We start from the raw sequence: 13,996 nt of genomic DNA, 5'->3' as shown, positions 1-13,996 counted from the left end.
GCCCAATAAGGGACTGTTTTTCATTTTCTTTATTCGAAAAAGTTTTGAAATTACGAGTCTTCAAATATACCACTGACGTCAATATTTAAAGACGTCTGTCAATTTTTTTCGTTCCATCTAAAATAATCGACATTTTCATCAATTATTCGTTTACTGCTATGGAATTTCTCCCTCAAATGCGTCTTTTATAAACGTTCACGGACATAAATTTTTCTTTCTCTTGTTTTACGTATTTTATTTTTAATGCGTCTAAAACTTCAATTGTCACGGGGAAAACGGATTGATTAAAAAAAAAACTATTATTTAATTATTTCTTCCTACGTATATTTATTCAAAATTTTAATACAAATCGCCTGGTATCATGAAAAGTGTAGTTACCGACTTTACCAATTTCAAATAATCTGGCTCCTATACCTCCTTTTTATTCAATACGTGTTATATAATTTGAACCGTTTAGCATGACGTTAATTAAAATCTTGTTTATGTTAATTAAATGGTCAGATTAGAAATTTAAGAGAGTCTTGTTTTGTTTATAAAACACTGATAAGTTTTATGTTAGGGTCCAACCTTAATCATGACAATATTCAAAGCTTTTTTGACGACATGCACTACGTCATTTTAGATCTTTTAACATGCATCCGTCTCGACCTCAGAGGAGTCTCGACGAATACATTAAAACTACACACCTAGTAACTCGACATGATAAAGTCCTGACGTCCGAAAAATGTCCTGTCACAATATCCCATATCTATGTCTATATATATATATCTGTAAACGTAGTGTAAACAATATGAAATGTCCATGAATACTATTAACTTTAGCACATGGTCGTATTGCACGGAGTAGAATACCATTCTGGTCATTTCACATAATATTCATCATCATAATAAGTATATTTGTGTGTATTTATGGTTTGCCATTTAATGCAAATATATACTTTGATAAGATTTACCTTTGGCGTTTTATCTTTATTAAGGATTGTTGGGATAAGAGTGAGGTTTGTGCACATAAACTGGTTTAAACCACAAGTAAATTTACATATTACTGACCGTTCCAAGGCGCTACCTAACAATTCTTGATAAACATACCAATTATTTTTATACATATATAGTATTTATGCACTGTGCTGTTTGAAGAGTTTTGTGCTGTTTCTTGTTTGTGATTTTGTGTTCTATGTCTTTGGCGTTTGCCCATTGCCACTAAACCGGGTTTATGTTTAAACTTTTTGCTACTGAGCATGTTTCTGTAGCTTTTTGCATAAATATTGCAAAAAGTAAACAGTAACTGTTAAAGGGACTGTACACCAGATTGGCACCAAAAAAAAGTTTTTTCTGTAACGAATCTCAGGACAATTATCTAATAGAATGTGTTACGCGTTAATATTATAATTGTAAAAAAGTACCAAAATGTAAAAAAAAATTGTGTCGGAGACCGGGTTCAAACCCGTGTCGCCATAATTGCAGACAGCGTCGTATCCGCTGAGCTATGACGGCTTACTCTTGTAGGGTGACATAATTAAGCTATACACCTACCTTGGTAATATCACGTGATAACACCGACTAGCCAATTACGCATAACCTGGTAGACTTACCCAGTAATCTTTTTTAATGGAAATATACGAAATAACTGCTAAACTTAAATAAATTGTAAACTATGTGGTACTTCAGTTAGTAAGTTTCAATGCATTGTACACATCGATGCCAAGTTTATGTCAGTTTTCGACAATTTTTTTTTCCGCTATTTTATCATACGGAGTACAGCCTCTTTAATTCTGTCCCTCTACATGTTGAAATTTAAGAGCAGTGATTGGTTATTCAATACTCGACCCATTCCTGCAGATGGTGAGAGTTGTCTAGTGATAAGGTATCTGCCTCTCCCCCGATACGTCGTGGATTCGAGTCCTACCTAGAGGCATGTCCTTTTGGGATTATTATCGCCTTGGTTTCTACTTATGAAAAGGGCTCGGATTGATTCAGATGTCCTCACAAAATAGTTAAATTAGAACAATTACAGATTGGTCATGCGATGGAGACTATTTTAATGGTCAAGGGCCATATGACCAACTATAATGCAAACGAATTGCTTGATTTCGTTCAATTCACTTGTACAATGACAGTAGTAAAAAATAGACATCTTCATTTTTAATTGTATGTTGACTTCAATATGTTAAGTTATTTAAATTTGTTTTTTTCATTTGATTGAAGAATTAATTGACCAGAACTCTAGTATAGAGGATATGAATGATTGCATATTGCTGACGTAAAATAACCTGATAACGTTCGCGAATTGTTTCGTGTAAACCGATTTTATATTTCACGGAATGTTTGGTATTTAAATAAACTGTTGGACGTATTTAATTAAAATGACATGTTTTACTTTCAAGAACTTTATGTATTTAAGTCAAATGTATTAACCAGTGTGTGCATACCAAGTGATAAATTGCTTCATAAATGCTACGTCGGAAGGCAATAGTTTGATTTAATTTTTTTAACAAAGATAACTTCACTATTTCTTTACCATCTTAAATTAAACAAAGCGCAGTCTACGCAGATTACGGAGCCCTGACCTCGGTCTTTACCAGAGTTTGATTGAGAGTTTAGTTTCTTTAAATGCTTCGACAAACCTTTTCACAATACGGCCGTCTGACGGAGCACTGCCAAAACATTTTGGAAGCAGGTTTGTCGAAGTGTTTGATGAAACTAATGATCTTATCAAATGTAGGTAATACACGAAATGCGGGGCTCTTTAAGCGGCATAGACTGCCCCTTGTTTCATTTAAAATGGTAATGTAAAAGAAAAGTTATCTTTGATTTAAGTCTTCATTTTAAGCAAAATGTTGCCTTCCGACGTAGCACATGTGACGTAATTTATCACGCGGTATACACACACTGTTAACATGAACGATTAGAAAGAATGAATGTCGAAAACGCAACTTCAAAATCAATAAGTCTAAAGTGAATATTGCAATTTGTCAGAGTATACATATAAACATTGGTATTAAGTTTGGTACAGATCAGATACTATATGGTTGAGTAAAGGAGAAAACAAGCTGAATATGGTCAAGTTTTGACAATCTAAGGGCAGTTAAACTTGTATGAAGAGTGCGAGGAGGTTGTTTATTGGAATCGGATGAGATACTATGTATATACATATTATGACCAGGATTGCATAAAAAGCGATGAGCTTTGGTCAAGGTTGAACAATTCATTGGAATACTCTGGAGTACAAAATGCGATCTGGTTGAGATAGCGAGATATTATCCCCCCATCAACGCCACCTCATTTGTCAAGTGCCTCTAGAAAAGGTTTTAATTTTGAGGTTTCGACTACTAGGCTTGTCTCTGTAGTTTTCATTGTATTAGTTGGACAAGAAATGCAGGAGTAAGAGTGAGCAAAACCGGATTTGGTCTTCTTTTTAAAAAAAATCATGGGCCATAACTCAAGAGTGATATGGCTGTTGATACAATTTGTTTAAGATGGAATACTCTTAAACATTACTTGTTCGAGATAGATTGCCCTTAAAATTGTAACCCAGTCAAATGAAGATTAATTAACTACCGCACAGGCTAGAAAGAAGTATCTAGAGCGGACGACGTCGCAAGGAGAAGCGCCGAAAAATATATTTCTGACATGCTACGCAGGCGACATAAAGATAAACAGTTTATTGGACCCAATACATCAAGGGAGAAAACGTACTTATCATTGTTCCAAATTTTAATTGACTTTTGTCTTTCTTCATCACCGTTGTGAGAAGTTTTCATGATGTTCATAATTCCTTAATGATATATTGTATGGGCAAAACATTGAAACTGTGCAATAAATTAGGTGTTTTTTCACTGATTTATATATAGATAGAACAATGGAAATTGCTTATTAAAGGGCATACAGATCGAGGCTTGCGTGGCTTGCATCGACAGCAAAAATAGCCAGATGTGTTTGAGTTAAAATTGATTTATTGTACTCAACTTCAGACCATGATAAAACACGTCCAAAATAATGAAAAAATATATTGTCAATGTTGGTTTAATCAACCAGCCTCGATTCATGACAAATTTAAAATACATCGTTGTTAAGATTACGCACAATCAAGATAATAGTCGTTACCTTAAACCTATGTGTATTATGAGAATATGTCACTGGCTTCTAATAACTCATTGATAAATTAAATAGATAAAACTACATATGTACATTGTAGTGTAAAGACATGGTTCAAATTAACAAGCAATTAACCAATAATCAACAACCATATGTAATACCAACATTCCTATACAATGGTAAAGATGCAGATAATGACTAAGACAAAGACAAAGTTGAACTCCTTAATGATTTCTTCTGCTCGCAATCTCATTAAGGCGATAAAGTCATCTCTCTACCGGATCTTCCGATCTCTCTGGTACGTCATTGAATATATACTCCTAATGACATTTCAGATGCAATCATTTCCGTCGACTCAAGTAAGGCCAGTGTCCAGATCGCATCACCTTCCGTTTGTTAAGGGAATGTGTTACTGCTGTGTCACCTCCTGCGTTTTCAACAAGCTTATAGGTTAATGTAATTTTCCCTCTGACTAGAAATTGGCAGATGTTACACGTATTATTGTTTTTAATCAGATCCTTCAAACCCTGCAAACTATTGATCTACTTCTCGTTTGAGCTGCATTGGAAGTGCAATGGAACGTTGTGTTCCCAAATATGTTAACAACTATCTCATCTCGCATTATTACTTTGTAACCAACCTGGTTTTAATAAAAGAGATTCTACCACCAGTCATTTGGTTTGTATCTACAATGATATTTGTTCCGCCCTTGATCAAGGAAATAAATATAAGAGCAGCCTTTTGCGACATATCTAAAACGTTTGGTCGGGTTTGGCACAAGGGTCTTCTTCACAAACTGCATCTCTTACAAACTAGTATCGTCAGCATAAATGGATAGAATTGGCAATATCATAAATGTTAACCAGGAAGAGAAAGGGACCGAGGATCTAACCTTGGGGAACTCCAGCTTAAATAGAACATCATTCGGATGAGGCACTCTTTACAGAATGAGACAGCCAGGATGATATGCGGCTCAACGACGCTATGTAATATTCAAAACCTTTATGGTTTGCGGTGGGAAATTTTGACATCGAGACAAAAGAAACACAGGTCAGGTGTATTTTTTTTATAAAATGAAACACCACCTTTCTTCAAGCTGTTTCTGGTTGATCTAATTCCGATCCAAACTCAAGATAATTATCGCCTGCGTTTTGCCAGTAACACCCCTCTTGTCCACGCAAGGACTCAGTTGTTCAATTTGTAAATCATAACGGCACCCATCCGAGTCTTGAATTCTCTCACACTCACTGTTCACGTCATAACCCGTCGATTGCAAGTTTCAAATATACACTTAACAGAAAAAATAATAAACCACCATCACACTACAATGTTTGCTGCATATTCTCCTTACTCGCCTGCGACTTGGGTGTAGTTCTCTTAGCTACATTGTATGACCTTAATCGCAATTAAATAATTGACTCGTCTCTCTGTGAATGTGGGTTAGTTATAACTGTTTCTTTCTGACGTGTAACAAATATAACACAATAAGGGTTACTATGTTATCCGGCATCCCTTGGCCGCTAACTATATAGACAACCTTCTTCGCGGTGGGAACGAACACATTACACACGAGCAAAATAGAACTTTCTCTCTCGTTGTTCACCAATACATACTTGCCTCGAAACTGTTTGTCAATTAACAACATGATGACTGGAATCACAGATACAGGCCCTGTGTGCTGCACGGCAAAATATATCCCTCTTGTTTATCATTTCGTTCCGTGTTTGATGTTTTTTTCTTTTCTAAATGTTAAAACCGTACAACTTAAAGTTGAATTTACAAAACCTGTAACAAACATCTAGTTACCAGGGCAGAGTTTTACTTATAGTTATTTTATTTATAACACGTACTGTATGCTACTTTTAATAAAATATATTTATACAGTATTGATCTTGGACATTCTAAATAAGTTACCAAGTGTTTGTAATCATATCCATATGTGGAAAGGGATTTACATAAGCTGCTGTACAGCTAGTTTTCCGATCCACGGATCCATTGTTTGTATCATGTTTATGATACTGAGAAAAATATTGTTTAGGCTAAATTATTTAGCCTACATATTTGTTCCTACTAACGTGGACTACCAGAAGCCAGATTAGGACCTTTGACTTTCCTGAACAAACACTTTTAGTCTCACTTTTCCATTTTCTTGTGTGTTTTTTATCTTTAATTTGCAGCAGGGGAGGTATTATGATACCTGTAAAAATCTGTTTTACGACTCAATAAATAAATATGCATGAACTATTAGGTAAACTACTTAGTATAGTTTTGCCCCAAATTTGACCCAAAGCTCATACAATTCTACTCCACTAATAAACATTTTATTCAAAAACAGCAATTTAACTTCCAAGAACATCTTAGTACATTCGATATCTTACTCAATTTGCACACATAATTTTCCCCATTAAACAACATTTCGTACATGAGAAATACTTCCATCCCATTAGACGAAATATAATTTTTGAACACTAATTTTGATTGAGAACAACTTAGAGGAAACCCTTATTTACAATTAAGTTATACTGAGAGAAATGCATAAAACATCCATTTTTTGAACTTAAATATAAAAATCTAAAGTATATTTTTTGTCAGCAGTCTTATATAACTGGTTTCCATGGATTTTCGCAAAAAATGGCTCGTTCCAAGACAAAAAGTTGTCAACGCGTCCAATCTGTGAGAGTGCAGCTTTAACATATTGTATACATATACATGTAGTCATATTGAAACATAAATATAAGCAAACCTGATACACTGTAACGGGAGCACACTATTTGTCTCCATATCATCCGGCTTAAAACGATCTTTCTATTCAGATCTATATTTTCAATGCAAACAATTGTCACAAGGAATTGATTCGGGAAAAAAACATAAACATAAAGTCTCAGATCAATATACGCCAAAGGAATTAAGAATAGATAAATAAAAAAACTCAAGTTGTTAATTGTGCGTGCAACAGATGGAAATGATTTCTTGTCAATGCATGCAATGCCTGTTCATTATACCTAACTTTCAAACATTATCTATACCCCTTATAGGTACAGTGTATACAATGATTTTACAGCACTTTTAGATACGATACTTATGTAAAACTTAACTGCTTTAACTATAAATCAACCCTCTTTGACACATGTGTTAATAAACTGCTATTACCATTACTCCTTTTAGAAATAAAGTATAAACTGCTTTTACTATTGAACCTTTTTGGTACATTATAAACTACATGTATGTACGAACTGGGACCAATAATACATGTTATCTTACTCCCAGGTACGAACCAGTCACATGGGATATAACTGTGTTGCCAGTTTGGTCTGGCAGTCATAAATTACAACTTTACCCTCTTTAGTCAGGGCACACTACGATTATACTCGTTGATAATACGAAAATGAACAAGAGCCAACGATTGGCCGAACGAATTCAGTCGAAACTTATACGAAATTTCATTGGCCAATTTACTACTCATTTATATTTAGAACGGAAAATCCAACTAGTGACGTCATTAGGAAAGGTAAACATCATGGACGACAGGCAATCAATGTAACATGTCTCTGCCACGTTTTCTCCGCCGGCATCGGCTATCTTGGAAAATCCTGACATTTTTAGCCGTAGGTGCATGCATTGTCTACATTTACAGCCGGTCCGATGGAAATGATGCAGTTGTTAGTGATGACATGATGAAATTTCGTCGGGAAAGATTTGAGAAATATCAAGAGTCAGAGGGAAGCCGTGTTGGTCCTGGAGAAAAGGGAATGGGTGTCCACTTGACAGGTGCGGAAAAGGAGAAAGCAGATTCTTTATTTGAGAAGGAGGCATTCAACATCATTGCCAGTGACAAGATCTCCCTGGAACGGTCATTGAAGGATATCAGGGACAGCGGGTAAACTTTGTCTAGATAACTTTTTCAAGTCAACTTTTGCTTGCTGGTACATGTATGTACAGTAGCTACAATAATGCACGTTAAGGGAACTTTTTTTAAAATTTGGACATTCATTATGCTCCTGTAGAGTGGCCTGAACAAAAATTGTCAAAGACTATGACTCTGAGGCGGCTGTTTATACGGATTAATGTATACAGGTACATGTACCAACCCAGTGTTGCTGAAGTTATGGCCTATATTGAAGGGAACATAGAATTACAGGAATCCCTCTATTTACCGGAATCCCCTGCAGAATAATTCAAAATTTAAATCTTTATATTGTTTTAGTTTATTTAAATGTTTGAAAGTGCTTAATACCTAATTCACCCAATATATAACATTATGACCATATGTACGTACATATAATCTGAAAGTGAACGTGACAAGGGTTACGGTAGTTTTCATGTCAGTATACAATGACTATAATGAGTATAAGTCAGTATTTAAGCTTTAATATAATAAACTAGATGTGGTTGACCGATTCGCAGTTATTGTTCGCCCAGGTCTCCCCGAATGGTGATGCCTGACAGGTTGGTTAACCTTTGTTTTTCGGATCAGCTTAAGTCTGGCGACGAGGTATTTCAGAAACTTGTTGGAAAATGTGACTAAATAACGTCCGAGTTCGTTGCATTTCTCGTCGTAACATACACTGTCATCCGCACTAACAATACCACCAGAACCAAAGATCTTGTTCAAAATATAATAACGGTCTGTCAATGTCACAGCGTTGTCGACTAACCGTTGCTTTGCATTTTGTCGGAAATGTCCTATACAAGGTACATATATTGACCTTGGGAAGCTGGAAGTTATTGCTTTGGCCATTGCTTTCTCATCGTCTGTCCCGATAACTTAACTGTCCAGGCTGACAAGCTTATTTCGGAGATGGTCTAAGAAGTTTACATATGTTTAAAAGTCACTGCTGTCGTGTATGAACAGCGGACCAACAAAAATATGGGGCTCGTCTGTCTTTTGTCTTTTTACATTTTACTGTTTGTAGCATGTAACAGTGTCATGCATATCACACAGGTTAAATGTCTTGTCAACTCCTTGTGTAGTTTGACCAGAGGCACAAAACATTTTCAGGTCATTTATCTGGTTGTCAGTGTAACAGATAATGCATGGAGTCTTTTTACTGCTCCTAATAATCAAACGAATGAATGGGTGACCTTGAGAGACCATGTTTTTTAGGTTAGTGATATGATCGGCCATATTTCGCAAATTTACTGTCTTAGGTCGACTTTGTTTAGCACGATTTTTTTACTTGTCCTGATTTGCTGGATACTGGCCGGTCGTTCTAACTTGTCGCATTTGTCTTTCAATTTGTCGTACACAACCTTAGGTTTGTCTTTGGTGATCATGTTACATACATCGTCAATAACATTAATTGGCATTTGTGTGGATTCGTTTGGGCCTGTTGCATTGCCGTGGGGAGAAGACCGACCCGGAAATGAACCCACATACTCCACAATAACGTATAGGCTTGAAATGTCACCGTCACATAACCATGTCGCCCTTTTTTGTACGTTTTGTCCTCTTTCAAGGTTGCATAATACCTTTGAATAACTACAGTGTTTCTTTGATCTGGCTGAGGGTTTAAAACACAGTACATGTATGAACCATTGCATTTTGTTACTCGAAAACAAGCCTCTCTTGTAAAGCATTGACAAAACATTATCACTGTCCTTGAAGTAGTCTGATTTTGGGCTTGTTCCCTTTCCGCTACCCCAACATCCACAATCGTCGAAAAAGGAACTACCGTACTTTTATTTTTACTTTTTTGGTCTTTGTTTGTATTACATAAAATACATTCTTTTTTCTACCGTTTTTTTTTAGTTGATCAAGATAGAGCCGTTACAAAAAGTGTACTGATGTATGATTATAACTTCATTCTTCCAGTATATTACAAATGTTAAAGCTTTAAAGTACTTGAAACAGTATTAAAGTTTATATATTTTAGTATTTCAAAGGGAAATCCGTGAGATTCTACAAGATTTTGGTAGATTCCTTTCGATTCCGGTAATTAGGGGGATTCCAGTAATTCTATGGACCACATATTGAATGACAGTAACTGGTAAATAAGTCTGGCCCTCCCTTAAGGTTGCATTTTGGGAACTGGTAATTTGGTAAACTTTCCTTTTTGTAACGGCTCAATCTTGATAAAATTGTAACTTATGCGTTAGTCATTCCTTTTACCGTACAATGTTGAAAGCTTTTAAACACTGAGCGAGGTCATAAGTGTGCCATTTATCATTTGTTTAGTAACTTATTATCATATCGAAATATACAATTCAATATTATCTGATCAGCTAAAATTAAAATTTTTAAGCAACTTAAAAAGTAATCAATTATAATTTGCATGTAACTTGTAATGCTGTGATCAAATACAATTAAATAATTGTCAATGGGCAGCCAACATTAGCGATAATCCATAGACGATTTTCTATAACATTTCGTTTGACGTTTGTTAAGATAAGTATACATGTCATTGACAATATGTTGTTGTTTAATCTCTTCTTATCTACATTTAAAAGGCATATGGAACCTGTGTATTTTGGGCTGGTGGCCTTTAATTGCAAATACACCTGTATTGTATTGTATTATATTGTATTTCATATAAAATTAATCATTTTTCTCCTTAAAATATAATTTGGTGCTTTAAATGTACAAATATATCTTTTTCTAATTTTCTTCTGTCATTTAATATGTTGGCCCAATTAATAAGTACATACGACATTGGAAGTTGTTTAAATAAACAGAACTGTCTTTTTAACCCAAATTAAGTATGGAAATATTTTGATTTTTTTCGATTCAATCACTGGCTAATAGGTCCATGATTCAATGTCTGATTATTGTTGTCCATTTTGATTCAATTATCGTTCATAAAATTTGTCCAATTATCCAAGACTACATGTAGCCCAACAACTACATAAATTTAGCAAATAAACACTGCTTAATTTTAATCATGGCCATTTTTTTTATCATTCTTTAATAATTATAACAACTGTTTGCCTTTGAATGTAGGTGCAGTGCCCTAGTATACCCTAAAGATCTTCCAAAAGCGAGTGTGATAGTTATCTTTCACAACGAGGCTTGGACACCTCTTCTGCGGACTGCTCACAGCGTTGTTAACCGGTCGCCACCAGAATACCTTCATGAGGTGATTCTTCTTGATGACTTCAGTGATAGAGGTGAGAAATAAGGGTGTATATCTGTAACCCTTCCCCCCTTAATGAATACAGAATTCTTCTCATTTAGATCCAAATCATGCATAGTTTTAAACAATTTAAGAGTCTGCATACTGAACACTCTCCATTTTTGGGTTTTTGCATCCATCACAAAATATCCTCTTGGTGTCCAGAATTCATTAAAAAAAATTAATAAATGTACCATACCAAATAGGCCATGCCTTTATACATACCAAAAAAATATTATTTATGAAATAATTGATTTTCATAATAAAAATGTATCTTGGGTTTGAAAATTAATAATTGTACATGTATATACAGTGTACAGGGGAAGTTGTACCCATACGAACTGGTACCACTATGAAGTCATACCAGACACATGAACATGTGAACAATTCCTCCCACTTGTATTCTATTCTTTAGATGCTTTGTGTTAACACATTTGGAATCATAATTCATATGCAGTTATTCATATATTTTTAATGTTATTATACATTTTTTTACACTGCATGTTCTAACTGCCAAAATCATGGTTCAGATCAAATCAAATATGTAATCATTCTATTTAAGTAATGTTTTACTATGTAACAAATATATGGGACAACTTCTCCAAATATGTTATGACTTTGTGTTGATACAGCTTCCCTCTAAATCTTGTATAGAACCCTATAAATGCGTAGATAAAACAATCATTTGTTTTTTCTTGACAGCTGGTCTAGGTCAAGAGTTGACTGACTATGTAGCAAAGACGTGGCCAGATGGTGTGGTGCGTGTTGTACGCACCAAGGAACGAAGCGGGCTTATCAGGGCCCGTCTAGCAGGGGCTCGTGCTGCGACGGGCGATGTTCTGATATTTTTAGACTCGCACTGTGAGGCTGCACCTGGATGGTAAGTTCGGCCATTGATCGTTGATTAATTCTTTCCTCTGAAGTCCTTAGATACCAACACCTGTCTTACTAAAATGGGAAAAAAATAAACGTCATCAAAATAATTGTTTTCAAACTAATTCTTTATCATCTGTATAAGTTGTTGCCATTGTCTTAGTGCAGATAACTTTAACAACAACAAATATCTTACTGAAATGGGAACAAAATTGAATATGATCAACATTATTGGTTTCAAACTAATTTTTTTAGAAAGCATCTGTATAAGTGGTTGTCATTGTCAAAATCAAAAACCTGTCTTGATATTCAAATAAAAATTGGTACAATCATTACCAGTAAAGAAATGCACTTATGTTGAACAAGACCCATAACTCTAGCTTTAATTATTGTTGAGTTATGTCCCTTCTTGGACTGAAGAAAAAAAGTCAAGCATTTTGGAACTCTTGAAGGTGCTCTTGTTCATATTGGACCAGTTTCTTTTTATTTTGAAACGCTCCTCCAACCCAACTCATTTCTTAAATGGACTCATTCAGGTGTTTTAAGGTCAGAGATCAAAATGTTTTGTATTGTGTGAAATGTGAACAATTTAAATATACTTGTGTCAATGATAAAACTTGGTTCAAATGTTCAAATAACAGCTCTATTATCGCATTTTAGCAAATGAGTTAAAGGTGGGTGCTGCACCCTGTCATATTTTGATAGCACCCTTCTGCCTTGAACATGGCGATTAGCATGTGCACCAGTCTGCCTTCTTAAAATGCTCAGTATGTAATCAAATATTGCCTTTGATTGGCTTAGAAGCTTAAAATAATATTAGCAAATACGTACAAACTTAAAAATACATGGAAAAGGCTTTGTTATGATAATAAATTATACATACAAACTTAATATACAAATGTACCTGGCAGTTGAAAACTGAAAAAACTTCAGTTAAATACATTTAATTTGTTTGTCAATTTTACAATATTTAAGTTCTTCATAGCCTGACACAATTAATATGCCTTTTTCACGCTTAGCACTCTGTCCCGTTTCCCAAAACATTAGTAAAGCTATTGAAAATTGATTAATTTTAAGCCTACCGGTAGATTTAAATTCTGTTTACATGAGTATCTGTCAGTTGCTGTCTGTAGTTTTAAAAAACAATGCCATTCCTGTCGTTTTCCTAATTCTACAAAGCTTTTTTTAAGAAATTTTTTAATGAGATTAAACAAATTGTCATTTCAAAATTTAAAACTGCTCAAAGCTATCGAAAAACAAAATCATGACCAAAATTGACAGTTCTTGATAGATTGAAGTTTTATTGGATAATCCGCCTACCATTTCCTGAGCATTTCGGTGGTAAATAAACTACTTGTCTGCTTGCATATTTGAGGCCATTCTTAAAAATAGTATGTTTGCAGTTGTTATAACATTTTACAAAAATATCCATACTAAATTAGTGAAACATATTTGTTCATATTTAGTTATTTTACGAAAACTAATTGATGAAGTAAAAATGAACTATTTTTCCCTAAAATGAACATCATTTTTGAGACTTAGAATCAAACACTTTTAAGATATAAAAGTCAAAAAGACAGGTTACAGCATAGAAAATACATGTTCTATTATCTGCTGGCATTATAGTGATTTGCTTTGCAAGTTTTGTGTAAAAAAATAATCAAGGTATTAAGTTGTCAAATGATCATAATTTTTTTTTTTAAATTACTCAGCTTTCTGTAAACACCTTTATTTTATGTCTGGCCTTTTTAATGATGAAAATATTTGTGTTGGAGGGTTAGCTGCACGCCTATGTAATGGTTTAATGATTTTACTTGTCGAGAAGGCAATACAGGTGTAAAATGAAGTAGGTGTTTAAAGAGATACTCGTATTTAAAAGCAATACAAACACATGAATAACAAACAGAAATTTAGAGTGAT

The 13,996-nt window shown here is 34.5% G+C and overlaps 1 protein-coding gene across 2 annotated transcripts in view; it reads left to right on the top strand.

Annotated features, from left to right (window-relative positions):
- Positions 1-7,619: 7,619 nt before the first annotated feature.
- The window catches only part of LOC128232115 (probable N-acetylgalactosaminyltransferase 9), a 33,354-nt gene continuing 26,977 nt past the window's right edge, over positions 7,620-13,996 (top strand). For both annotated transcript variants that reach the window (XM_052945494.1, XM_052945484.1), the window contains exons 1-3: positions 7,620-7,971; positions 11,032-11,198; positions 11,906-12,083. In XM_052945494.1, the coding sequence (XP_052801454.1) occupies positions 7,637-7,971; positions 11,032-11,198; positions 11,906-12,083 (680 nt within the window). In that variant the 5' untranslated portion in view covers positions 7,620-7,636. The remainder of the gene's footprint in view (positions 7,972-11,031; positions 11,199-11,905; positions 12,084-13,996) is intronic.

Source organism: Mya arenaria, chromosome 1, assembly GCF_026914265.1.
Source record: "Mya arenaria isolate MELC-2E11 chromosome 1, ASM2691426v1".
Taxonomy (NCBI): Eukaryota; Metazoa; Mollusca; class Bivalvia; order Myida; family Myidae; genus Mya; species Mya arenaria.
Note: the sequence above shows the minus strand (reverse complement) of the source record. Positions and strands in the feature narration are given on the sequence as shown.